The following is a 27,000-nucleotide window of genomic DNA, read 5'->3' as shown; positions in this document are numbered from 1 at the left end:
AAGGGGCCACATGAAGGTAGGGACCCTGAACGTGAAGGGACTAAATTCCCCAATGAAAAGGGTGTTGGTGACGTGCAATTTCAGGAGATTCAAGTTTATTTAATTATTCATTTATAACACGTTTAATACCAGCGAGTGGTTTCTAAGTGCGGGATCGGGATTCAAACCTGTATGGTGCTGCATTCTCTTGCTTCCAAGAAAAAGGCGTTGCCCCTGAGCCATCCTTCCTACCTGGGAAGTTGGACACTGATGTTACAGGAAACAGCTACTGGGCAGAGAGAAAAGACCTAACCCCAATGTCCTCATCGGGAATACATACTGGGCCTCAGGGACTGTAAAGATGGGCGGGACGGGAATATCGTTCCACAAGCATTTTAGGACGATAGATCCACGGTTGATTAAGTTCATGGAGGGGAGAGTTTTGATAGTGCTGGGTTATATTGATGGGGGTGTGGGGGAGAAATCAGCATGACAATCGCAATGTTGTGTTCACCCAACCAGGTACAGCTAGCCGTTTGCACTCAAGCTCTAACTAATTCTGGGAGAGCACAAGGTCCGGTGATACTGGGACGGGACTTGAACATGTGGGCAGACCCAAATTTAGATATGATGTCTAATGGGAAGAGGGGGTAAATAGGGGGGGGTTGCAGGTCTGGAATACATTGGGGGAGTTGTTGGAAGCGCAGGGGCTGAGGAATGTCTGGAGGTGGAAGAATCCATGACAGGTGGGTATACCTTCTCCCCGCCACACGTAATATATACCAGGATCGACTATCTGCGCGTCCCCAGTCTTGTCCAGTGTTGTGACACCAATGGGCTGGTCGGACCATGACATGATGCTCATGGATTTAGACGTAGGAGGGCTGGAACCGTGAAGCATAATGTGGCCATATAACAAATGCCTCTGGAAGGATGTGATGTTTGACTCAGAGTTGTGTAATGGAATAACTGTACTTTGAACACAACAACACAGGTGAGGTTGACATATGTGTGGCATGAGAGGTGGCCAAGGCAATGTGGAGGGGGATGATGATTAGGGTGGGAGCCATAAGAAAGAGGGAAAGTCAGCTTATCGGGGACAAGTTTTGCAGTGAAATAACATTTTTAGAGGGACGGCTGTCTGACGCAGTGGGAGAACGGGGGGGGCATATTATGGCAGAAACTCAGGCTAAGAGGAAAGAGCTCAAGGATCTAGGAGTAGGGGAAGTGGTTAGGAAGTTACAACTCCTAAAACAAACATTATCAGAAGGGGGATAAGGCCTATTTAATGCTTGCAGCGCGGCTGAGGCTGCAGAGGGCGGAGCGATGGGTAGTAGAGTTGGAAGGGCTGAGGGGCAGATTCATTTCAGACCTGGGGGAGGTAGACAAGAGCTTTGCAGCCTTTTATGAAGTGCTCAATAAGCCAGAAGTTGTACAGGACAGATGATGTATACATCGTTATTTGAGCAACACACGCCTCCCAAGATTGAGTGGGAAGCAAGTGCAGGAGCTGCAGGCTCCCATTACACAGAAAGAGGGTCAGAGGGCAAATGCAAGGCTGCCCCCGGCAAAACCCCCCCATGAGGATGGCTTTACAGTAGGATTTTATTTTAAAAAAGTATTCTGCCAAGCTTAACCCTTTTTGGGGAGGTTGTTTAATTCCATCCTAGCTACGGGTAGAGCCCCAACCACGTTTGGGCAGGCGTTGATTTTGGTTATCCCGAAGGTGGGGAAGGGCAGCAGAAGGTGCGGTTCGTCCACTCAGGCCAGTTAGGATTTATATCTGGTAGACAAGGAGCAGACATGTTATAAAAGACCCTGAACCTTATGGATTGGGTGAGAGGAGAGGGAGGTAAGCACTGGACGCGGAGAAGGCATTTGATAGGGTCGCCTGGAAGTTCATGTACGCAGCCCTCTGGAAATCCGGCTTTGGGAAGGGAATTCTCAATTGCATAGAAGCTATCCATAGAGATGCCATGGCAAGGGTGTATGTAAATGGGAAACTATCTAGATGTTTTGACCTACACAGGGGAACTAGGAAGGGTTGCCAGCTGTCCCTAATGAAGCTCACAATAGATCTCATGGAAGAAAGAATCAGACGTTCCCCAAGAGTAAAAGGCATACGGGTGCATGACAGTTTAAAATGGGTCTGTATGCAGATCATTTTGTGTTGCATCTTAAGAAACCCATGAGTTCTAACTTCTGTACAGGGAGCATTTGAAATAATTGTGTTTGGGAAATACTCGGGATTCATAATCGATTCCATTTCCCTTTGGTGAATATTCGGAAAGGGATGAGGACGCCCTTATATCAGTGGGATTGGACCTCCAAACAGAGACCCTAAAATACTGTGTGATCAAGATTACAGATCGCATGGTGGCTAATTACCCTCGCTCTTTGAGTCCCTATATCACAATATGGAAAAGTGGGGCAAAATTAACCATCTTGTGGTTTGGGAGACTTTGCGCCATGAAGATTAACATTCTCCCCAGGGTTCTATTTGTATTCCAGATGTTGCAGTTCAGAATACCAGGGTGAATGTTAGATGGTGTAGAAGGGTGAATGCTTCAATTCCTGTGACGGGGAAAGTTGAGGCGGATAGTGTATCCAATGCTGATACAGTCCAAGGGGAGGGTGTGTGTGGGTGGGGGGGGGCTCCCTGATCTGGATAGTTACTCTGAGGCGGTGCAGCTGCGGGTAGTGATCCCACATCTGCGGGTGGACCCCCAGAAGCAATGGGTAGATTTGGAGAACTATATGTTATGGTGAGTGGCTGTGCATTCACATAACTGGATCACACAGAGAGTCAGGGACTGCAGTACACTGACAGTTCTATGGATATTTAGAGACAAGGGGCGGGGCAATGAAGGGAGTCATGACATGGTCGTCCCGTTTCAGTCATTTATAGGCACCACAAGTGAGGGACAAGATACCCCAGCCACTGCGATTTCAGAAGCAGTATGCGTCGGGGCTTGAAAGAGCGGGCCAACTATGGGTTAAACTATTGCTTTCCTTGCAGGAACACGCCACTTGGTTTGAAGGATCTCTCTGTATTTTTATACCTTTAACTGAGGGGCATCTTGACCGCAGAAACATTGAAAGACAAGGTGCAGCGAGATCTGACCCTGGTGGAGATGGTCTTTGATAGAATGTGGGGAGTAAGGGCCTGATTTCAGCCCTGTACTGGACATTGGACATGGCAAAGGGGGATAACACTGAAGCCCCCCGGAATAGATGGGAACAAGATTTGAACAGGGAGCTAGATGATGCATTTTGGGGGCCGATGTGCAGGTGAGCGCAGAAAACATCTGTTGCATGCCAGTATAAGATGCACGGAATACAACTTTTCCATAGGTGGCAATTCGCTCTGGTGAGGCTGTCAAAAGGTATTTTCGGCAGTGGTTCCCCGCTGTTAGTGTTGCTTTGGCAAGAATCCATCCTACTGGCACAGGATCACTTACTGGATTCTGCCAATGCAAGGCTTCTCTATGGAGATCAGATATGGTCAAATAAAAAGAGTCCAATGACCAGGATTAGCCATTCTACACAATTGTGTCAAAGACAATTGCCTTGCTAAAGAGAAATTTAGAATAACTAATAATATGGAGGCACATCTACCTTCTCCTTGTAAGGATTATGATGTGACCACATGTCAGGGAATGCCCAGAGTTTATGTGGATGGATGTTCCTACCATATTAAAGACAATTATGAGAAGGAATTATTAACTGGTGTCGACAATGCTTGGATGAATGACATCCCTGAACTTACATCCGGCTATAACATTGTTCCTCATAGTAGTCAGGTGGCAGAACTGATACCATACAAAAACAGCCCACAATCCTGTTAACCATTAACTGAAGGAACCAGTTATCAAACCTGATTCAGTTATGTTAAAAATGTGCTAAAGTCAGTGGTCAAAGTGAGCGGGAGCTGTCGGGAGCGGTGCTCCTCTACTTTTTAAAATTACCTTTTACAGCTCCTATACTTTTATTTTAAAAAGAAACTGTTCCAGAATGGTTTCCTTTTAAAATAAAAAGTGTAGGAACAAGTTGAAACCTTGACTTTCAGCGCAGTGCACTAAACGTTCCCTTAAACAGCAGGTGCAAGTGTTTGGGGGGGTTTATTGTGTGTGGGAGGGGTCGTGGCAATCGGGTTTGTGGGGAGTGGGTGCAGGCCACCAGGGAGCATAGTTCCACTACTACTTTTCGTACACCTCGACCACTGGCTAAAGTGCAATTCTTTTGGAAGAAGGTTTTGGGTTGGATTCGGGAGGTGGACGGCTGGACCCCCCCGATGGTCCTTTTTGGGCTGACAGAGGTAGAAGGGGCGTGACAATCTCTCCCGCACTTGACACATTTCCTTTTGCTTGTGGATAGGGCTTGTTCAATGATTGGTTGAAAGCGGGAATGGCTCCAATCTCAAAAGGAATGGGTAGGTAAGGAAAACGATATTTATATTGATGTAAAATATCATGGTCTCCCTGCATGATGTCAAACACAAAAAGGAGGGTAAATAATGGGCCTTTCTGTGAAAGCACGAAGGACTGACTGAGCTGGGCAAGAAAAGGGCCTCTCCTGATGATTAGCCGCCCCAAAGAGGAATGGGATTAGGTCTTCAAAGAATACAAACATGATGCAATAAGAATGGGATGGAAACTACAGTGAGGGACTGTCCAACTCGTGCCTCAACTATGGCCTGGTCTTATGCCTGCTCGGGCGGGGGGGCATAGAGAGGTGGTGGGGAAGATCTTGATGGTATGGTTCCTAAAGAGGTAACCGGTGGTGAAATTAGCATGTACTAGTGTTGTGCTAAAATCTAGAAAATAAACAATACAAAAAAAAAAAAAGGAGTCTGTTGCCTTCGTCAGGGTGAGGAAAGTATGGACACTGGATTTTATGGACGAGAACAGTGAAGAGCATGAGCTTGGAGGAAGGCGATATCAGGAAGAAGGCGGCGTGCCAGGAGGGAAAGACCAACAAGGAGGCAAGCTACTGAGGTTGTATGGTAAAAGGGAGAGGGAAAAAAGGGAAAATAAGGAGCACTAGGCTAAGGCATCGCCTCACTTGCGCCCAAAAAGGTAGCAGCCCAATTCACAAAGGGCATCTGAATGGGCACATCTTAGACACCCTGTGTCACACCCTTCAAACATCTTAAGCAGCCACGTCATTGCCCTGTAACACTGCCTTTCAGTCAGTGCCCAATATGTCAGGGTTGCCATTCAGAAACATTTTGATGGTGCGGTGCCTCCTGCTCCTTTAACGATCTGTGCTCCTCTGCTCCCTATACTGCCTACAAGCACAGAGATACAGGAGGCATGCAGCCATTACAGAGCAGCAAATGGTGGATTGTAGGTCCTCTGCCCTTGCAGGCTGTCTGATTAGTCTCTGCCATACAAATCACTCCTAACATTGCGTTCTTTTTTTTTTTTTTTTTTATTTGTTTATTTATAACGTTTACACATAAATAATCAATCAAACAATCAAAACAAAAATATTCAGCAAGAATACACTGAATAACAGAATATTATACATACATAACTTGTAATAAATCAATAAATATTCAGAAAGTCATCCCACACCTTTCCATACAACCTCAACTTCCCTTGCCTCTTGTAAACCACCCTTTCCATGGATGCAAGGGCAGACATGCCCTCCACCCAATCATCAAGAGAAGGCGCATTCCGTGACTTCCAGCCCCTGAGAACCTGCTTTTTGCCCATACAAGCTCCACGGAGTAAAAACTTTTTCCGTGACATTGAGAGATCATCCAGCAATTCTCCACCTCCCAAAATCATTGTCATGAAATCCAATTCAACATCCAAATCCAAAACACGCAAACAGGCACCACAAACCTCCTGCCAAAATCCCCGTACACGCACACATTCCCACAACAGATGTTCCAGACTTCCCTTTCCATTCCCGCAACACCAGCATTCATCCGAATCCAATAGCCCCCTCTTAAACATTCGCTCCGGACTCCAAAACACTCTATTTAGGATCTTTATCTGTCTCGACCGTTCCACCAAATCAATTGCACAGAGTTTAACATTCGCACACATATCCAGCCATACCTCAGACGAAATCTCACACCCCAACCTCCTTCCCCATTCATCTCTCAAGTCAGAATTTTCCTAACATTGCGTTCTTTGCATGACGGGGAAGTGATAGATTGTGCATAATGGGAGGGGTGCACCTAGTGCCCATTTTACACAGTACACCACTGGTTATTTTGCAATAGTCTGAAAATATCTTACGCCAGTTTGGAGAAAAAGAGGCATAGGCGCTCCTAATGTCGTTGGACAAAGTGACAGATTGGGAAGAACTGGCAATATACTTTTGTTTGGTCCCTAGATCCAAGTAAAAATGGGATTGAAAAGGAAACTACCGATACCTCGTAATGTAATTTGTACAATCAAAAAGTATCACAACAAAGTCATGAGAATTATTTTCACAAGTTTGAGAACAGTTGAAATCCCGCAATTGCAACCACCTTGCACAAAGGGCATACATACTCCTAAACCACCTTGCAGGGCATAGTTGAACAAGGCGGTGAGATGTCATTAGGTTTATTTTGATTAATTTAGGGCCTGCCTGGCAGGCTCAAACACGTAGTAATAAGACCTGGCATCAACAGGAAAAGCCTCCCCCACACACTTCCTATGTAAGCTCCCAGAGGAACTTGTCCTCCACCGTAACAGTGTCCGCGCAGGCATTTGATTAATGAAACATTCCAACACAATGGCTGCATTAAGCAGTACAATGCACCAAGAAGGTACTCCGTGGGGGAGCTGGGAGGCAGGGGCAAAGGAAGTACAACTACAGGCCCAAATTGGGCGCACACAGTGGCCAGATTATCTAGCTTTTGCACCAGTGCAACAATGTGTACACATGCACTTAATAAAGTTTTGTCGCTTGTGTAATTAGGCTATACAACGTTTTGCAAACCACATTGAGTCGCAGCGATCATCACCCAAGACAATAGGTCTGAGCTCAGCTGTACAGCCTACCAAACACAGCCTTATGCTCGTTATCCCCAGAACACAATGTCCAGTGCTCCAAGGGCTGCCATTTTGCGAGGAAACAGGGACAGGCACCACAGGGGGAACCAGTCTCCCATTTCCATGGTGGGTGGACGTGCAGACTATAGAGATGGTGTATTGGTGGTGATGAGATCAAGTGGCACCTGGAGTGAGCGATAGCTCGCATGATTGGCGAGGCGGTTGTCACAGACTGGATGGAGGATGCAGAAATGGGAGGAGAACAGCTAGGAGCAGGCAATGAGCTGCTTGGAATGTGGGAATGTATCCTGAATGGCTGCACTGCCCCACAGTGTCTCATAAGCAAATGTTCAAGCAGGTTTTGACACAATTGTGGACATTTTGCCTACCAGCATTAATGGGCTTGCTCCAAGTTTAGCTAGGACCCTATTGCATAGCATTTGAATCAAGGCAAGGTAACGGAGCATGCGCGCAGACTCTAATTTTTCTCCTTTTGCAGTAGGCAAGAAAAATTGTTGTTCCACTATTGCAATGTGAGAGTTCTACAGAATCTGTTTTTTTAGATCATACAGCAGACCGCTTCAAGTTTTGTCCTCCATTTTGCATGCACAAGCAGCAAATCTTGCGCTGAATACAGTTGCTACATTCTTGGCACCACTGAAAAGGTTACAAAATCTGTCCCATGGCTGCACGCAAGTTTTCCTAGTTATCTTAAGCATGCACACTAGTCAGTCAGAAACGCACTTTGAGGCAGACAACTAAACTAGTTATACTAGACTGCTGCCGATGGATAAACAACAAGCCTTTTTAATAAAGAAACAAGGTCCTTCTAAAAGGACCCAGATTATATGTGCATTGCATTTAGTATCCCCTGGAAACCAAATATCTCCTGGTCTTCGGTTGCGTTTGTGACCCCTAGTTTGCATTTATGCAAAATTGATGAAAATTCCCCCTTGCCCCGACAAAGTCTACTCTCCAAGCCATATTAGTTCCCAATCACCCTGTAACTACATGAGCATCCCTTTCAGCTAATGATTCTGCTCTCCACACTTCTCAAAGATCCATGATGTCCTAACCAACTGCTCTGTCTGGCTCCTCTCCTGCACCTATCTGACTCAACCCTTGCCAATTTGGCCCCATCCTTCTGAAAGCCAAACCATTATGCAGCGAAGCTGACCCCTTTGCTCCAAAAAAATATGAAAGAGCTAGCATCAGTATCCTGTTCATATCTCGCTCCCCTCTTTAACCTCTCCATCTCTTTAGAATATTCCCCACCTGCTTTTTAAAGAGTCCACAGTCCTCTCTACCTGTCCTTGAAAGGCCCTCTGTAGATCTAAACTCTGACCATTAACCAGCCAGTCTCTTTCCACCCACCATCACTAGTCTCCTGCAGCACGTGGCCTTCAAAAAGATAACTAGTTAACTGGAGTCTAACAACCTCAGAAACCCTCTCCAATGAAGGTTCTGCAGCCATGACATCACTGAAACAGGAATTAACTCCCACCCCCCCCCCAGGCCCACTCAAATCCTTCGAAGAGGACATAGCCCTCCCACTATCTAATAACACGAAGACCTCCTTCAGAATTATAATTCTAGGTGATTTCAACTTAGGCCTCCACAACCGCTCTGACAACAATGCCACTGCCATATACAACACAATTGCCTCTCTAGGCTTCACAAAGCGCATTGCCCTTTATCGTGATTGACGAGGTCAAACCATAGACTGGCTCGCCGACTTGAATGGGTCGGCCAGTATCACAACCAACTCCGCCTGCCCTTGGTCCGGCCAAAACATCAAAATCGCTCTTCAACTTGCCCCAGCTTCACTTGCGAGAAACACACGCAATATTAAGCACACCAACTTGCTCACTTTGCTACTTCCCAATACAGATCAGACCCACTCAACCGCTAATCCAGCCTCCATGTTCGAGCTATATAAAATGCCACCCTCCTACAGGCCCTCAACAAGATAGCACCACTGACACTCTGCAAACCGAAACAAACAGCCCACCTCAACTCCTGGTATACACCATAACCTAAAAAACCTAAGATCCACCAAACGAGCTGCCTAGTCAACTTGGAAAGTCTCCCCTACCAAAACCAACAGAGAACTCTTCCTAGCCTCGGCAAAAAAATACAAGCAAGCGGTACTTTAGGCGAAGAGCCTCACGTACAACAAGCAAATCGCCAACGGTAAATCAGGGAGTAAAGAACTATTTACTATCTTGCAGGAACTTAAATCCCCAGTCAATCCACCAGAAACCTGCCACAAAGACGAAGCCTGGTGCACTGGCATCCAAATCATTACTAGAGAAAATATCTATGCTCCAGACCAAAATTGCTAATAAAAAAAAGACAAAGTACTCGCCACAGATACCCCCATTGACACCCACAACACCGGCAAACACAATCAACCATTTGAATTCAGGCCTGTCTCCACTACAGAGGTTATCAAGATCAGCTCCAGCCTCAAACCCTCCAGATGCCAAGGCGACATCTGCCTCGCCCCGCTCATCAAAGATTGTGTCATGGAGCTTGCCCGATTTATCGCCTACCTCATCAACAACTCCTTCGTACAAAGCAGCGTTCCAAATAATCTAAAAGACGCTTGGGTCCTCCCACTCTTAACAAAACCATCACTTGACCCCAACATCCCAACCAACTACCACCCCATCACCATCTGAAAATCCTCGACCGGGCCGCCTACCTTCAAATACATCTTGAAACAACCTCCTGGGCCTAAGCCAATCAGGTTTCTGACCTAGACATGGCACAGAAACAGCGCTCCTTAACCTCAAAAATCAAATGAACACCATCATCGACAATGGAAATCTAGCTATCCTACTTCTCAACCTCTCTGCGGCCTTTGACTTAGTGAACAATGAAATCCTGTGCTGCCACTTATCTAGTGCCGCCCATTTCTCTGTGAAAGCCATAACATGGAATCATTCCTCTCAGAACGAACAATGAGAGTCTCCTAACAGCAAATGTCGCTCCTGCCCCAGTTGCTGCAGTGTGCTCCAAGGATCGTGCGTATCACCGACATTATACAATATCTTCACTGAGCCTCTGCTCGATAGCTTAGACTAACTTGGAGTGTCTTATACTAACTAGGCGGATGACACGCAGATCCTACTGCATCTCGCAAGTAACTACAAAAAGGATTCTACCTCACTCAACATCTATCAGATCATCCAAACTTGGATGGCTCAACATGAACTAGGTCTAAACGATGACAAAACCGAGCTGCTAATGGTTGGCACCCAAACATGTCTAAAAAAAAAAAAAAACTCGGCCCAAAATACAAAAGCTTCACTATAGACGATAATAACATCACTGTCTTGAAGGAGGTAAAAACCCTGGGAATGTACCTCGACTCATCACTATCGCTCACCAGACAAGTCAACGCTACTATTTAATCTGCAACATACACAGCTAAGCTTATTAATGCATGCAGACCTTATCGCTCTTCAGACAGTTGCATGACCCTAGCCAGAGCCCTCATCCTGTCCAAACTGGACTACTGCAACGTTCTCCTCACTGGAGCCTCGACTAGCAACATCAAAAAACTTCAGGTCACACAAAACAACAGCCTACGACCCGCCTGAAATATCCCGAAGAGAGCACACATCTCCAAAACGAGACGCAAAGCATGCTGGCTACCGGTCCAGGACAGGATCGGGTATTAAACTGTCGATTACCTACACTTCTGGCTAATACTGCACCGAAATATCTATCCAACATACTTACATCATCCCAAACCACCATACCCACATGCGTCTCGACTACCCGTCTCTTCACCGTGCCTGAATTCAAGAGAGCTAAGGCTGAGGGCCGCAGCTTCCCTCTAGTAGCTGCAAAAGAATGGAACGCCATCCTGCTAACCATCAGATCCGACCCCTTCCACATACCCTTCTGCAGAAAACTAAAATCATGGCTCCTAACACTCAATCAGGATTAATGTCTCAGCCACTCATTCTATCTAAACTACTCATCACACTGCTTCGATGCACCACCCAGTCAGATATTGTAAATCTTGTACATACTGTAAAAATCGCAAATTATGTAAAATTTGTATTATGCCGCCATTGTGTATTTGAATATGATATGTCTGTCCAGCGCCCAGATACCTACGGGTTCGGCGCACTCTACAAATGCAAAATAAATAAAATAAAACATCCTCGGCTTTGGCCCCTGGTCACAACATGAAGCTGTCCTACAGTCTCATCCTTCTCAATTTGTAAAAAGCCTTTAACATGGTCAACCGCCCATCTATCTTATGAACATACCTTTAACCTTGGAATCTAAAACACTGCTCACACCTGGATCGCTTCATACCACACTGGGCATTGCTTCTAAATCTTTTGGAACCTCGAGATGTCTGATCCCACTATACCCCCTCCACCGCCAACCAGTGAGTCCGCCAAGGCTCAATCCAGGTCCACTGGCCTGCAGCCTCTAAACATCCTCCCTCTCCCTTATCATTTGGGTTCTCCCATTACTTTTTTTCAAATGACACACAAAACCTATTTCCTTCTATCCCACATGACCTTATAAAGGATCTGCAACTGCCTCTCAGCCATAAGGCATTGGACGGCACTTTACAGTCCACGGTTTTTCCTGGATCCAGTACAGTTACACATGAAGTGATTGTATCGTCAGCCTTATCCAAATCTAGGAGTCCATTACGACCCTCACCGATGGGACATTGCCGTTCCCATTGTTACTTCTGTGGCCTAATTAATACCCCACAGCACGTTCTGAACATCCTGACAAGACTGTCTTTTTCCGTCCTGACGAAGGCAGTAAGAAATTTGTGGCACACTTAGCCCCCATAGACGGCTGAAACACCCTGGTTTAGACAAATCTCTTTTCCAACTACAGTGTCACCATTGTTCTTTCACTGTATTGTACTGAAATACATTCTGTATATTTGTTTCATTTGTTTAAGTGATTCCGACCCCTGTCGGTATATATCGACAGTAGGAATTTGCATTTTGTTGACTGTATAGACATATGTGCAAGTAATTTCAGTTGTATTGTGCAAATCTATATTGCCTCACGCTTTAACCCATGATGTTCAGCGCTATACCTAAAACAATATTGAAGTAGATACTGCAACATATGAAAACCAGTATACAAAACATTTAGGTGTGGTACTCGTTTATTATGTGCGAATGGTGATCGAACAGTAAGGGGTTATGCTCGTCACTTTGACCCGTTCACCTGTATTTCTGTTCATGATGAAGCCCTCCTGGGCAGAAGGAGGTTTATCCAGGAGCCCTTTTTGATAAATCTATCGGCAACTCCATGCGAGCATCATGAGGAATAGCTATCCTTTAGCTCTTATCCATGTCCTACTAGATCAAGCCCAAGCTAGCAACCTTTATACCAAATTGGATCTATGAGGAGCATTCAACAGGATTAGGATGGCCCCGAGAGAGGAATGGTAAACCACCTTCAGGACATGGTATGGGCATTACCAGTACGCCGCCTTTCAGTTTATGTAATGCCACTGCTGTTACAGTACTTCCTGAATGGCATCTACAGAGACATCCTGGACAATTATGCGATCATCCACCCCGAAGAGATTCTTATATCATCCTGGGAGGAATGTCAAGGAAGTACTTCGACGTTTAAGGAAGCATAGTTTATATGCAAAACTATCAAAGTGTTCTTTTCACCAGAACTGCATTGCTTATCTAGGTCACATTCTCACACCTCAAGCAATTGAAATGGACCCTAAAAAGGGCTCAGCTATCATGGACTGTCCGGCTCCAGGAACCTTAAAGGAACTCCAGAGATTTCTAGGCTTTGACAATTTCTATAGTGGTAAGAAACTAAAACCCAAATACATAGGACCCTTTAAGATTAATCGTGCAATTAACTCTGTAGCCATGAAACTTAAGCTACCAGATTCCTATAAAATACATCCGTCTTTCATGTCTCCTTGTTAAAACCAGAATCCCGCTCATTAATATATCCTAGGGACCCAGGTCATTGGCCACCTGCTGTAGGCACCCAGAAGAATCCGAAATTGAAGCAATCTTAGATTCACCCTTCTATAGACTTGCACCACAGAACCTGGTATATTGGGAAGGGTATGGCAAGAAGGACAGTATTTGGGTATCTGTGGAAGATGGGAATGCTCCACGATTGGTTTCTCGGTTCCATGTTAAGCACCCGGATAAGCCGGGTCCCTGGACGAATGGAGGTATGGTTGATTCGGGGGGAGGCGGCAACACTCAGGCACCTGTGCACACAATTCCGTACATTTCCATGTTACTACTCAGACGCTTATCGTCTAGTACGGAGAAGGCTGTGCAATGTGCGCGAGCATACGGTTGCCAAGCAGCAGAAGACGACGCTCTACCCCATGCCATTCGCGGAGCAGGAGCGCAGCGTGCCTTACTACGTCTGTGAGTAGTGTGCGCGATGTGAAGACATGCTAGGAAGTACAAAAAGCCTCAAAAAAGATGCTGCGGCGTTCTCGCAACAGTTTCATACTGTTGAACCAGGATCATGCATATCGTTTACCAGTAAATCTGATTGTACATTAGGTATTTAGGGTTAGCTGTTAGGATTCTCTGTTACTGCTGGAGCTTTGCTCCTTCATTTCTTGACTCCTGTTTGTTTCCTGAGAATAGGTACAACGCTGGAGTGCAGGACAAGAGGGTAAGCCAGGAGTTCATTTAACTGTCATCTTATGTTGTGTGTGTGTGTGTGTATACTTTGGGGGCTTCATATATTTACAGTGTTTCCCTTGTTCCCATACAGCTCCTTTGCTCCCCATTAAAGTTCTGTTAGAAGGTTTGTCATTTAAAACTCCCGCCAGCGGAAAAAGGCATACACTGTATTGTATATTCCAATCAGTGGGCACCTTTATCTCTAGTTCGGAGCACATATCCCCATGCTCCTGAGAGATCGCCACACTTTCTGCACCACAATCAGGTGAGCGTAACAATCTGGCTTGGTGGATATATTTTAGAAGGCTACTCTAGTTAAAATGAACAAGGAATGAAGGATTCTAGAACTGCTAGCTCAGGAGATGGCAGCATAGAGGCTGTGCTCATGTGCCCTGAATGAAATTATATCCTCTGCCAATATGACCAAGATAAATTCAACTGAATCTTCCCAACCAGCTAAGCGGCAAAAAGGAAGAGAAGAGGACAATGATTCCAGAGATGACAAGATTTTGGACCTCCTTACAAAAGTAACTTTGGATATTGCTGAGATTAAAGCAAGGATGATCAAAGCTGATGAAAAACACTCTGATCTTACTGAACTAACAATGTTTCTACAATTGAAGATCATTTGACTACCACCGATGAACTGATAGTGAAACTACATGATAGAATTAGAGATCTAGAGGTACAGAATGGAAAACTGCCACTTAACTGTCCGAGCAGGAAAACTTTTGAAGGAGAAACATCAGGATAGCCGGTTTTCCTGAAAATGTGGACCATGGAAACCCCATAATCTTCCTGGAAAAAGCTCCGATCACACTCAATTTTAAAACTGATTCCAGACACCCCCCTAGAGATGGAACAGGCTCATAGGTCCTTGGGCCAAAAAACAGCTTTGGGTCAAAGGCCAAGACATTTTGTAGTGAAATTCCTGTGATTTCCCACAAGAGAGCTAATCCTGAAGAAATCATGTGAACTGGGTGATCTCTCTTGGGGTGGCAACAAGATCATGATCTTTGGGGATTTAAGTAAGGATGATTTTGATAAGAGGACGTTATTTAATGTTGCAAAGGAGAAGGCCAGGAATAGGAAATTCAAGTACTATATGGTTTATCCGGCGATCCCAAGAGTGGTGGTTGATGGTCAAACCCACTCCTTTCAAGATCATAAAAATGCTGAGGCCTTTTTAACTGATTTAGAGACTTTACCCATGGATATTGCCCCTGAACCTCAGAAGAATGCATCTTTAAAGAAGAAGAGATAAATGATGAGGAGCAATTTGCTGTAATGTGTTGATTCTTTACTTTTTATTTTCTGAGCTGAGTTCGCTAATTTAACTGACATTGGAATGCTTGGGTTGTTCAGAAAATGCTTCGGAGCTGATTTGAGTAAGGTACCCGGTGCGTAAAGGGTCGGTCACATGATATGTGACGTTATATGAAGGAAATGGAGCGCTCGGTGATGGCGACGGGACGCGGCTGTGCCGGAGTGCGGACTCGATTGGAAAAAGTCGCATGAATGAGAGGAGAATAGGAGCTATTGGATTGTGTGCTCTTGCGCAGCTGCGCTCACACTGGGTGACTGTTCCGGTGCTTGCAGCATGAGCAGACTGATTGAAGATGGATTGCATTTTCACGGATACCATGAATTCTCAAAGGAAAGCAAGCAGCTAGGCCAACGAAGTGGGCCCGGATCAATGGGGTGAGTCTTTAAGGGAGGCATGGCCTTTGGACTACGAGATATATTCTATTTGCAAGGCTGTACTGGCGGTGTTACGTGAGGCTCATTAAGGGTTTTAGAATGTACCAACTTCATCAATTGACACATTAATGTGAGGAAATGTGATAGAATGGTGGTGACTAGTGTATTTTTTCCTTACTCAAAGCATCATGGGCCATTTCAGGTTTGACCCGCTTTCAAACATGTATAGGCAAGCCAGAAATAACTAATATATGCAGGAATTGTCTGAGAAACAACACCGGAATATACGAATGGCAGATACATGTCTGACTTGGTCAAGCAATGTTTTCACACAGCCCCTCAGCAAGCACGGGATAACACCTAACTCATTGCAACGCCTGCACGGATAAAAAGGAGCAACAGTTTGGACAAAAGGATATTTGTAAAGATGCGCCTTGAAACACACAAGTAGAAACAGAGTTGGAGTTTTTAGCGATATTCTGACTTCCTCTAGGCTTCATTTTTCCACCTAAGTCTATTATATTGGTGCACAGTTGTCAGGGTCATCTGGACACATTTGCAGTTTTGCTGATCACATATCTGGGTATGTCATTCTACATAGTTGCTGTCCGATTGTTTCTGGCTTGTTTATATATATGATGCTTATATTGGATTGTTTATGGTGGATTGGTGTTGCCTTTGAATTCTTGTTGTGTGGTGGCTCTTGCATTGGTTGGGGATTCAGATCCCTACCGATACACTTTTGGTATTTAAAGGTTCATTTCACAGTTAAAATACAGGTTGTACTGTGGGTAACCAATGATGGCATTCATGACGGGTATGGATCATGGGCGGAGGTGGATGATGTGTCCTACTGCGTTGTTTAAATTGCAATAGTGGTGGGTGAGTTATTAATGAGTATATTCTCAGGAAAGGTTTGATACATGGTCTGATGACTAATGGAACTGATGTTATTCAGTTATTTATTTACTTCATTAGATTGTGTATAAGGCAAGTTTTGAAGCGTGAAAATGTAAGTGTGGTTTTGGTGGCTTATGTTGTAAGGATGTCAAACATATTTAATGGCGATAGAATGCATTAATGCATTAAGTAGGTGTAACATTCAATGGCTTTGGTCCATTTATAGCCTGAATCCAGCATATGCAATAGTATGAGAAATTAAGATGGGATAGAATTGTTGCACGGATGGAATGGGAGGGGAAGTGTATATTTGTGACTAATACATTGACTAATGAGTGGTATAGGATGCGAGTATGGATAGGGTTTAAAACATACTTATTTTTTGTTTTTATTTTAGTTAGGAAATAGAATGGGAGAGGTTATATTTTTAATGTAAATATTTGGGCATAGGATTCTAGGGTTACAGTTTAGTAGTAGGGTTCAGTACTTGTGTACCTTATCATATTGCTCTGGATATGGGCAATTTACAGTTTTTTGCTAAAATTGAAATTCCCCGTTTGTCGGAGGAACGTAGAGAGGCACTCGGCACTTAAATTTCAGAAATTGAAATAGGGGATGCTATTTTTCAACTCAATTTGGGTATGTCTCTGGGTTCAGATGGATCACCTGTGGAGTTTTATAGGTTCTTTCATTCAGTTTTAGTCCCCAAGTTGTGTGCTTTATTTAATCGGTTTCTCTTGGATGGGGTATTATGTACCTCGATGCAGGAGGCGATTGTTACATTAATTCCTAAATAGGGGAAGGATTCTTCAAAATGTGCTAATTATCGTCCTATTTCTTTGCTAAATGTAGATGTAAAGATTTTTGCAAAGGTTATGGCTATGAGGTTACAAAAATATATAGGCGAGTTAATAGATTGTTCACAAGTGGGGTTTTTGGACAACAGAAATGGATAGGACATTAGGACGTTATTAAATATATTAGGTTTGTCTCGTGAGAAGGTAGAAGTAGTACTCCTCGTTTTCTTTGATGCTGAAAAAGCATTTGATTGCGTTAATTGGTCGTTTCTTAATTTTACATTACTTCGGATGGGCTTTGGTCCACAATTCTTGAATACAATAGGTGCTTTGCAGTATAATATTTCAGCAAAAATCTGGGTTAATGATATTTCGTGTCAGGCTGCTCGGTTATACAGAGGAACTAGACCGGGTTGCCCACTTTCGCCATTCTCATTTAATTTAGTTCTTGAGCCATAGTTGATATATCTTAGACAGGAACAGAATATTTGTGGGTGGAAGTTAAGGGATGGCGAGGTGAAAGTTTTGGTTTATGCTGATGATCTGACAGCGGTTTTGACAAATCCGGAGATAGGGGGGCCATTGCTAAGGGATATGTTGCAGGAAATAGGGGAATTATCTGGGTACAAGTTAAATTGGGGGAAAACTGTTTTTTCCGCTTAGAATAAACACGCCAAATAGAAGTTTGTTGGACTGGGATTGTCATTGGGCTGAGGTTTCGGTGAAATATCTAGTTATTTATTTGGTGCGTGACATTAGAAGAATGGTTGAATATAATGTGGGAAAATTAAAATAAGTGCTTATTAAGCATATACAATGATGGGATAGGTTGCCTATGGGCATTTGGGCTAAAGTTAATGCAATAAAATTTATATTGCCTAAGGTTTTATATTACATTCAGTCTCTCCCTCTCCGGTTTACCAAGAAGACGCTCAAGGATAGGCTCTTTATGGATTTCTTATGGGGGAAGGGAAATAGGCCAAAGATTTCACCATTTATTATGATACGTAGGGTAGAAGATGGGGGTTTTGGTTACACAGACTTGGAAAATTATTATAAGGGTTTCCAATTAAAAAAATCATCCTATTACTTTGGAAAAAGAAAGAACTCGGATCCTTAATGGCTTTTGATGGAGCACGAGAGATTATATCCTTTTTCTGTGAATTGTTTATATTCCTATGGAAGGATACCGAACTCTGGAACAGAATTGGAAACAATGGTGGTTTCAAAATCTGCTCTTGTTTCTTGGATTGAAGGATGTGGACAATCTTTTTATTATGATTCAGCGTCAATTTGGCTGAATCCGGGTCTGCAAATTGAAAATAAAATGCTTAATTGGAGAGTTTGGGCCAACAAGGGTATTTTAAAGATAGGAGATGTTTGGAGGGAAGGAATGAGGGTTCCATTTGAGGATCCGGTTAGTTGTTGTGATCTGAACAATAGAGAGTTTAGGAGATATAGATCTCTGGAGCAGTTGCTAAGGGAAAGGTTACAGATGTTGGATGAGCCAAATTGTAGACCTCAAATCTGTGTATTGTTTACTACACCACCAAGGGCGGTTTCGACCTTTATTAAGTTGATGCCTCTACAGGAATGTATGTTGAACTCTTGGGACAAGCTAAGAATGGAATGGGAGTCAGAAATGGGAACAGAGTTATCTGAGGAATCATAGAATGATGCCTGGAAAGTACCAGTAAAAGCCAAAGTTGATCTAAACCCGAGATACATTCATCAGCGCGTTTTAGGACATATTTATTGGACGCCTGCGAGAATGAATAGGAGAGGATTGGCAGATACGGACTTGTGTTGGGGTGTAATTGTTCGAGAGGAACCTTTCAACACATGCTTTGGGAGAGTAGTAGAGTGTTAGATTTTTGGAAGGATGTTCTGGATCGAGTCGATTTGGTGGTAGAGAATTTATTCCCTCGAACTTTTAAGTCAGTAGTATTTCTTTCAGTTAATAGTAGGAGTGGAGATATATGTGACTCTTTGGTTTGGATTGGCAGAGCGTTGTTGATGGCTATGTAACATATAATGAAGGTGTGGTAATCTAGAAAAAAAACTCACTATGAAAATTGGTTATCGGATATGCAAACACTTTCATGGTATGAAAAGACAAGCTTTGAAGCATGATTGGGCGGATGAATATACTGAGATGTGGGGTTCATTCAGCAGTTTGATTAAAGTGTACAACTTGCTTTATAGGTGTATAGATAATATTCGGCGTGTGTGGTGGGAGGGTGTTTGTCTTGTCTATTGTGCTGTCTTTATTGTGTCATGTAATTGAGATGAGATGTGGGGGTGGGTTTCTTATAAAAATATAATAAGGTACTTTGATATGGAATGTGTCATGTAAAAACTGATTCTGTGGTTTATCTGCAAATTCACTCTTACATGTATGTTCTAATGTGATATAATTTTGTGTAAAAATAATATAAAGTTGGAGAAAAAAAAATGAACAGGGAACTTTGAGAGCTTATCCAAAACTCAATCAAGGTAAATGTGGAGAGCAGTCAAGGTTATTCTCAGGAGTGTTTGAGTGGTGTATGGGGTCCACAATGAGTCCACACAGTGGCTCACACAATTCAATTCAGAAGGTAATGTATAAAAGCACAAATATGTATTCTAGGCCTTTACACTCACTAAAAAATGAACCTAGCAGGTGATATCACACAATACTCAATAATAAACATATATACATTCACCATAGGTTCCTCAAATGAATTCAAATGACTAAATCAATATAAGAGGTATGTATATTAATGCTGTAAAGATGGAACCAATTCACCAGTGAATGTCCCTAACTTCAGCATCCCAATCCCAAAGTAGAATGGGCCTTGTGCCGAAATGTCACAGGAGTCACAAAGCTTCTCCCCAGAATGTAGTCTATGTAGGTAAGTGTACTTTTGTTGAGTTCAAATAAAATATTCAACAAGGTTGCTAGGTGAGTGAGTGTTCTCATCTTTCAGGGGGTAGTACACAGGTTTGACGAACAAAAGGCAGAGGAATGGAATGTTAGGATACTAAGCGAGTCGTTCCCAGGGTTATCCTATGGAGAACAGGGAGAGACAAATGCTTTGCGTTTACTTACCTCCCTCATTTTCACAGATGACTTGATGGGTCGACTGGGGCAAGGGGGGTCTTGTTGCTGGAGGTTGAATTAACCACTGTTGGCTTCGGTGAGAGGTGCCCAGGAGCTGCAGGTGCAAGGATTATTGCTGTCAGGTCCAGATGCAAGATGCAACCCCTGGCGATTGATGAATTCCAGATTCACCAATGCAGGCCTCTTCAGAACACTTCACAGGACAGGGGAAGGTCAGTTCCAGCAACGCCCACCCCACATAGACAATGGCAGTTGCCCTTCCAGTCGTGGTTGATGAAGCTCCTCTAGGACAGGATCCCTGGAGGCTGGGATGCTGAAATTTGCATGGAAGTCGACTTGTACCACAAGCAGCTGACTACCAAAGGTCTGGGTTCAACCGCTGAACATCAGCGCACTTCTGGCAAAGTAGCCCACAAGAGAGCTGGTCAGTCCACCAGGTGGTCCAGGAACATTTCTGGCCCAGTTTGGCAGATACTCGAAAAGATGAGACTAGTTGGCCCCACTAGTCCAGAGGCTCAAACACCGCTCAGTGTCTTCGGAGATCAGGAAATCCAACAGAGCTTCACCGGGCCAGACGCGGTAAGGGATGCCAGGCCTCTTCAAATCTTCAATCAGCTGTTCATCTACAAGGGATTCCTCTCCTTGCCTGCATGAGGAAACCAGCTTTGTGAGACTTACTTTCCCATAGTTTTTGAAATGTTTCCTGCCTTCTTGGAATTCAATTATATGACCTTCACAATGGTTGTTGCGCTTATTGTCCAGCTCTCTTGTCCTTTGCACTTATCTTTTATCTGGTTTTTACCTTGCGCTTACTGATCTGAATTGGACCAGCGAAGGCTTTCCAACATAGCCGCCCGCACGGTCAAAAAGCGGATTCTGCTTTCTGCTCCACGCACGCCGGATTGGCTGAGCCTCTGTAATAGAGGCATACTCCGGAGCCGGCTGGCCGCCCGAGTGGTCAGGAAAACAGATGAACGTGCGTTCCGCTCCTCGTATGCCAGAATGGCTCGACCGCTGTAACAGAGGCGGACCCCGGAACCGGCATGCAATCGTTTGCCCCCTCAAAGGGCCTCATCTAAGGTCAGAGGCTCTCCCTGTCCAGGACTGGTAGGACTGCGAGTGTCCCCCAGAATCACGACCGTGCAAACTGCCTCACCACCTTCATTGTGGCGATGGCCCCACATACATTGGTAATCCCCTAAAATCTTGTATCAGGGCTGGCTCCCCCTTCTCCCCGGCCTGCACCTCTCCCATGTTTTGGCTTCATAGCCAGCATTGCCCCTCAAAGCATTGAGCCACCTTGAGCCCCCCCCCATCCCAACTGCTTCAGCTTCACCACAAGCTTTCACACAAAGGAATTTCAAATTGAGTTTTCATGCATGTGATCACTTGGCGACTAAGTTTCCCCTCATTGTTAGACTGACATCTCAATTTCAATAAGCAAAGTCTTTCTTCCTTTCGCACGTACTTGGAGACTGTGTTCAATCGCATGAAAACGCACACCGGGTTGCTGTCTGCTTTATACTCACCGGTTGTGTTTTCTTGGCTACCCAGTGATAGGCTCCTTCTGAGGTCAGGGTTTTACCACCTGCCCCTCAGACCACAATGGGCTGGTTCTTCCAGCCAGGTTAACTAGCAGCCTTTAGCCTTATTAAATGAACCAACTTCCCATGGCTTCCTCCGGGTTCTTTCACTGACTCCCTGGAGACAAGTCTCCCTCACCAATAGATTACAGCAGACTTTCCTTCTGCAATCCTTCAGCCTCTCGGTGCTCTGCTCGCCTAGGGATACTCACCGATTGAAATGGCTTCCCTGCTGTGACCTTCTCTCCTACCTCTCCTCCTGCCTCCACCTTTTATACACCTGAGATTCCTTCAGTGTTTTCAGGTGTGCTCCACTGGTATGGTTTACCTGACCCCAATTAAGCAAATTATAGGGACAAGCCTGACCTTTGGCCCTCTTTTACAGGTCAGTACTTGAATGTAAAAGGAGGTAATCTTCATAGCTCCTAGTGCCCTCTTCCTCGCCCAAGTATCATACTAGTATGTCCCATCGGTAATCTAATTGCTCCCGGAGTCATCTTCCTCTTCTCAGGGTTTTGTGAACTCTCAGGAGAAATAACGAGACATGATCCTCCCTCGATTACCTGGGAGGTGTTCCCAAGGGTTTTAAATGGGGGAATGCCCTCAGAATTCTATCATAGATTATTTCAATATCCACCTCAACTCTTCTGAATAGGCCACTTCACAGTTTTGTGACCCCCGAAAGTCTGTCTCGCTTACTATCCTTCCTTCCTTCCTTCCAGTCAGACCCACTCAGCTGGACACACCCTGGATGCCTTCATCTCTGGCTACCGGACTTGGCAGGGTGCTGAAGAGGGTCCGAGGTCGCTTTTCCCGCCATCAGCCCTTGATTGACAGGGACTGCAAGTTCGATCACTTCTCTGGTCGGTGACTAATGCTGGTGCAAGGTCTTACAGTTGAAAAATGAAGAACTCTATGCAGAGCCACTCTCAGGACAGGACTGGATGCAGATCAGCAGTTTCAGACGATGGTCACTGATGCACATCAACCCAAAGGGATTAATTTGCTGCGGTCCGACTTTGCCACCCATCTCGAGTCCCCTTGAGGCTAGGACCATGACATTTCAAAGAGGTAAGTCTTGTTGCACGAGCTGTAGCTCCCCCTGCAGTACGGTAGCCCAAACTCAGAAATGATCAGCCACTGGGCAGCCCAGGGGCACTTCCGAAGGCTCTTCTTCGTAGGACATCGATTCATTCCGATGGTTGCAGCTCCTTCACTGCTGGAGATCTTCCACAGGACAGGGCTCTACCAGGATAGCAGCAGATATTGGTCACCAGGTCTTCTTTCAATGGGTCTCCGGTCTCCTCGCGGGTCTTAAGGCTGGAAAGGATTCTTGGCTCCTTTGGTTTCTTCCAGGATCACTCTAGAGTGGGTGCAGGGGTCGTCTTCTTATTCCAAAAACCAGGTAAGAGCTGAAACTCCCACTAGCCAATGATCCAAATTGCCCACAGACACACCTACCCTAGTAGTGCTCCAATCACGACCAGTGGCAAAACTCATGCATACTACTGAGACACACAGAAACCAGTTTGTGGATTACGACCGGACAGTCCTGTCCCAACCCACTTCCTGGCAGCAAACACACATAGCCCTCTAGTAGCCCACCAAAAGCCTCTGCTTTCTCGGGCACTGGAAGTCCATAAAAGGATTTTCCTGGCTTCACAGGCCAGGAAGAAGGGTAAAACACAAGAGAGCCAAAGGACAAGGCAAAAACCTTATGGCATGGCCATGTTTGACCACTAGCCACAGTTAGAAGCCAAACGTGTTCAGGCTAAAACGATATACACCCAGAAATAGCAAAAAGTAACTGCTGCCACCGGCTTGTCCCTTTAGCACACCTAAAGTAACCAAAATTCCTCGTTGTTTAAGTCTAGGGCAAAAAAAAAGTGTACCCCATTGTAAAATGCATTGTACAATGATTAAAAGGTTACTGAAGTGATAGCAAGTTACCAAAGGTAGTAACAAGACTAAGGGGAACAATGTTTCCCACTACTGGCAGCCTGAAGGCCATGTCAGTTTCCACACGTCAAATGAGCAAAAGCAAATTTAGTGAAGCTTAAGGCTTAACTGCAAAGCAAAAAGAGTAGGTCAGAATCTTTATCTATAAAGCTGAATGTATGCATGTATGTGTGTGTGTGTGTATATATGTATGTTTGTCCGGCTATACAAATCCACACCGTTGAACCTACTGCAACCAAGTTTTGCATAGATTCCTCATTTGTCTGGGGCAAGATTGTAGTCTATGTTTGGATGCACAAAATTCACTCCATAGACACCCTCATTTACTGATGCTCACCCCGATTAACTACAGTAGGTACTAGAAGGAGGCAAAATTTGGAAGAGTGTCTGAAGCAAAATGTTCAAAGTGTTGGTTATTCCTTTGAAATGTATCGCTACTGTATAGAAAGTGTTTATGAAAGCATTTTGTAAGGGAATTAATAAAAATGTTTTATCACGCCAATCTAAATATGGGAAATGGCAAGGTTACAGTTTACTTAATTTCATTCACGAGAAGAAAGCACAATCAATCTTTCTTGGACATTTTCTCAAATGTGCTGGAGCCATTAAGTGACTGAAATCTGCCACACAAAAAACGAACATCATTTGGAAAAGCCCCTTCTGATACAAAGCAAAAATCAACATCAAGAGCTTATGAAACACAACAACAAACAGCAGCACGACTTGCCGATGAGAGGACAAGAGCAACATCCTCCAGGGCACTTGAGACAACACTTCATCAGGACAAGGGCAATGCCGGGTACCCCAGGTAGTCAAAAATAAAATAAAACGGTGTGGGGGTCAATACAAATGGAAGAAAAGGTGCTGTAAGAGAAATCTTTCCTAACACAGCTTTCTATAAACTCGATGGCGTAGCCCTTGCATATGAAGTTTACTACCCATTGAACTCTAAACAGATTGCTGCCAGGCTGCGAAGAACCTTTGAAGCCTGCCCCCCATTGTTCCATTTTTATCCCACCAATGATAGCCAGGATTTCTAAGGAGGTTGTTTTAGAGTCATTGGATCTACATTAAGAGGATCCGGCTGGGCTTTTTCCTCTGCCTCTAGATGGTGGCTAGGATGCATTGTAGTGTATTTATTCTTTGAAGACAAGCATACTCTAGGCCCGACAGGGTTGCAAAAGTTCCGATCTTTTGCTGAGTGCATCATGGATTTTCGGAGTTGTTCTCTAAGCAATTTATTTTAACGTAAATGGGAGATTATTAAAGGAAGACATCTGAGCAGCATTGTAGAAAAAATGTTCCCCTATTTCCCACCGTGGAGGAAGATGTGTCTGCTGCTGACGTGAGTGTGTCACAGGCAATACCAAACAGGTACTTGGCTTCCAGATACATCGTTAGAAGCATGTTGGTACAATCTCTTCAAATTTAGATGCCAACCAGTGAGCTACAAGCTTTCCAAGAATAAGGGAGTCACAAAGACTGGCTGACTTCCAAAGATTCAATTTCTACCTAACCATACTTAAGGGATATTTTCGAAGTACAGAAAAGATCTTTGTATATAAAGTTAGGATACATATATTACTAGTAGCAGAATTGATTTCAGACTGGTTAGCTGCTAAAGAGAAATGCTGCACCTTCTGTCCATCAACAATAGAATCAGGCATACATTTTAAGTTTATCTTCCAAAGACATCAGCATATTAGGAAACGATGGTTGAAGTCAATTTTAAATAATTTCAAGAAGGTTGGTAAAATAAGCATTTGTACTGTGTTAGAATAACTGCCACCCAGATGTTGCATTTGCATTATCATGTTTTATAGATTATGGCTGCCGTAGAAGTAGTAACTGTTGATAGGGGGGATAGCTCTGTAGCAAAGCGTGGGTCTTGGAAGCAAGACCACGCTGAGCAACACAGGGACGAACCCCGGATCCGCAGTTGATACCAATTGTGGAATTAAGCAAGTTATAAATAACCTGCACTTGCACGATCTGAATGTACAAGGCCTAGGAGGATCATTCACCCCATCTAACTGGCCCCTTGCCTTGTTGCGCCTTGAGAGGTGTGTGTGTATAGGTGCATAATAAATGACCAATACAAAAAAAGAAATCTTTTCAGGAAATTCTTACAGACCACTGATAATCCTGACAACTTGGGTTTAGTAGCTCAGTCCCTACCAGTTTGATATTTTGGTCCAATTTGTACACAAGCCAAAGTAAGTCTTTTTGTCATGCATATTTTGTGTTGTCTTGGCTTTTGTGTTAATCCAGGTCAAGTATTTTACACGGATTAGATGTCCTTGTGGACACATCAACATGATTGCAGATTATTCATAAAGCCTTCCTTCCATCACAGAGGCTGGCAAAGCCAGTTCTCGAACATTTTGGTCCTCCAAATCAGCTTGGATTTGATTTGTTCAAACATGTAATGTAGAATTTTTCAACCACTCTTTGCATATACAGATTATGAATATGATGGATACCCTAGCAACCATGTTGACAGAAAGGTTTGACCAGATATCTAGTTGCTTTGTACAGACCTCCCAAGAAATTCATCTTGCTAGTGAAAAAAGGTAAACAGGAGTTTCAAGGACAACAGTGGTTCAAAACCGGATAATCATGGAGATTATACAAATTTAGAACATGTTTTTAAAATGGAGCAGGACCTATAGGAACAAGAGTAGCGGAACCCCAATGTGTGAGTATACAATTAAAACAGTTACATATCCCCAACATTGTGAACCATACCTGAGCATCTTTTTTTGCAAGTTGTCCATCCACTTTACCACTTTCATCTCTTCTTGCCTGTTAAAAATAGGTATATGATGAATTACATTAATCTTAAAAAATACAACTGTTAATAGAACAGTTTAAATTCATGCTTAATGACTGAATAATTTAGCTCAATACCTTATGAAAAGACAATAGCTGAAACATGTTGCTCAAAATGTAAAGTCGGGCTAGTGATCTTTATCACCCCTGAGGAGGAACTATCCTCACTAAGGTAATTTTTTTACTTTAAAATTAAATGTCTTTTAGACATTTGTAAAGAAATGACTAAACAGTTAAATGCAATAAAAAGTGGTACAACTTTTAAAATAGCATAAATCAGCAACTGAATTGCTTCCATGCGTTTAATCAATTATTAGAAAAAAAATCAGAATGTGGAGAGGACAATATTTTATAGCACTTTCCAATTAGATTGTATTTAGAAATGCTTTACTAGATTCACAAAGATGCTTGAAACTGGGATCAAAGTGTGGCTGCCACAGATTGCCCATATGGCCACGTGCA

The 27,000-nt window shown here is 43.9% G+C and overlaps 1 protein-coding gene across 1 annotated transcript in view; it reads right to left on the bottom strand.

The window, feature by feature from the left end:
• Positions 1-27,000, bottom strand: part of ANXA3 (annexin A3) — a 542,330-nt gene that overhangs the window by 296,946 nt on the left and 218,384 nt on the right. Inside the window, exon 8 of the mRNA XM_069626342.1 lies at positions 26,455-26,511. Coding sequence (XP_069482443.1) covers positions 26,455-26,511 — 57 coding nt within the window. The remainder of the gene's footprint in view (positions 1-26,454; positions 26,512-27,000) is intronic.

Source organism: Ambystoma mexicanum, chromosome 6p (genome assembly GCF_040938575.1).
Source record: "Ambystoma mexicanum isolate Mex_15411 chromosome 6p, UKY_AmexF1_1, whole genome shotgun sequence".
NCBI lineage: Eukaryota > Metazoa > Chordata > Amphibia > Caudata > Ambystomatidae > Ambystoma > Ambystoma mexicanum.
The sequence above is the reverse complement of the archived record's forward strand: the minus strand, read 5'-3'. Positions and strand labels throughout refer to the sequence as shown.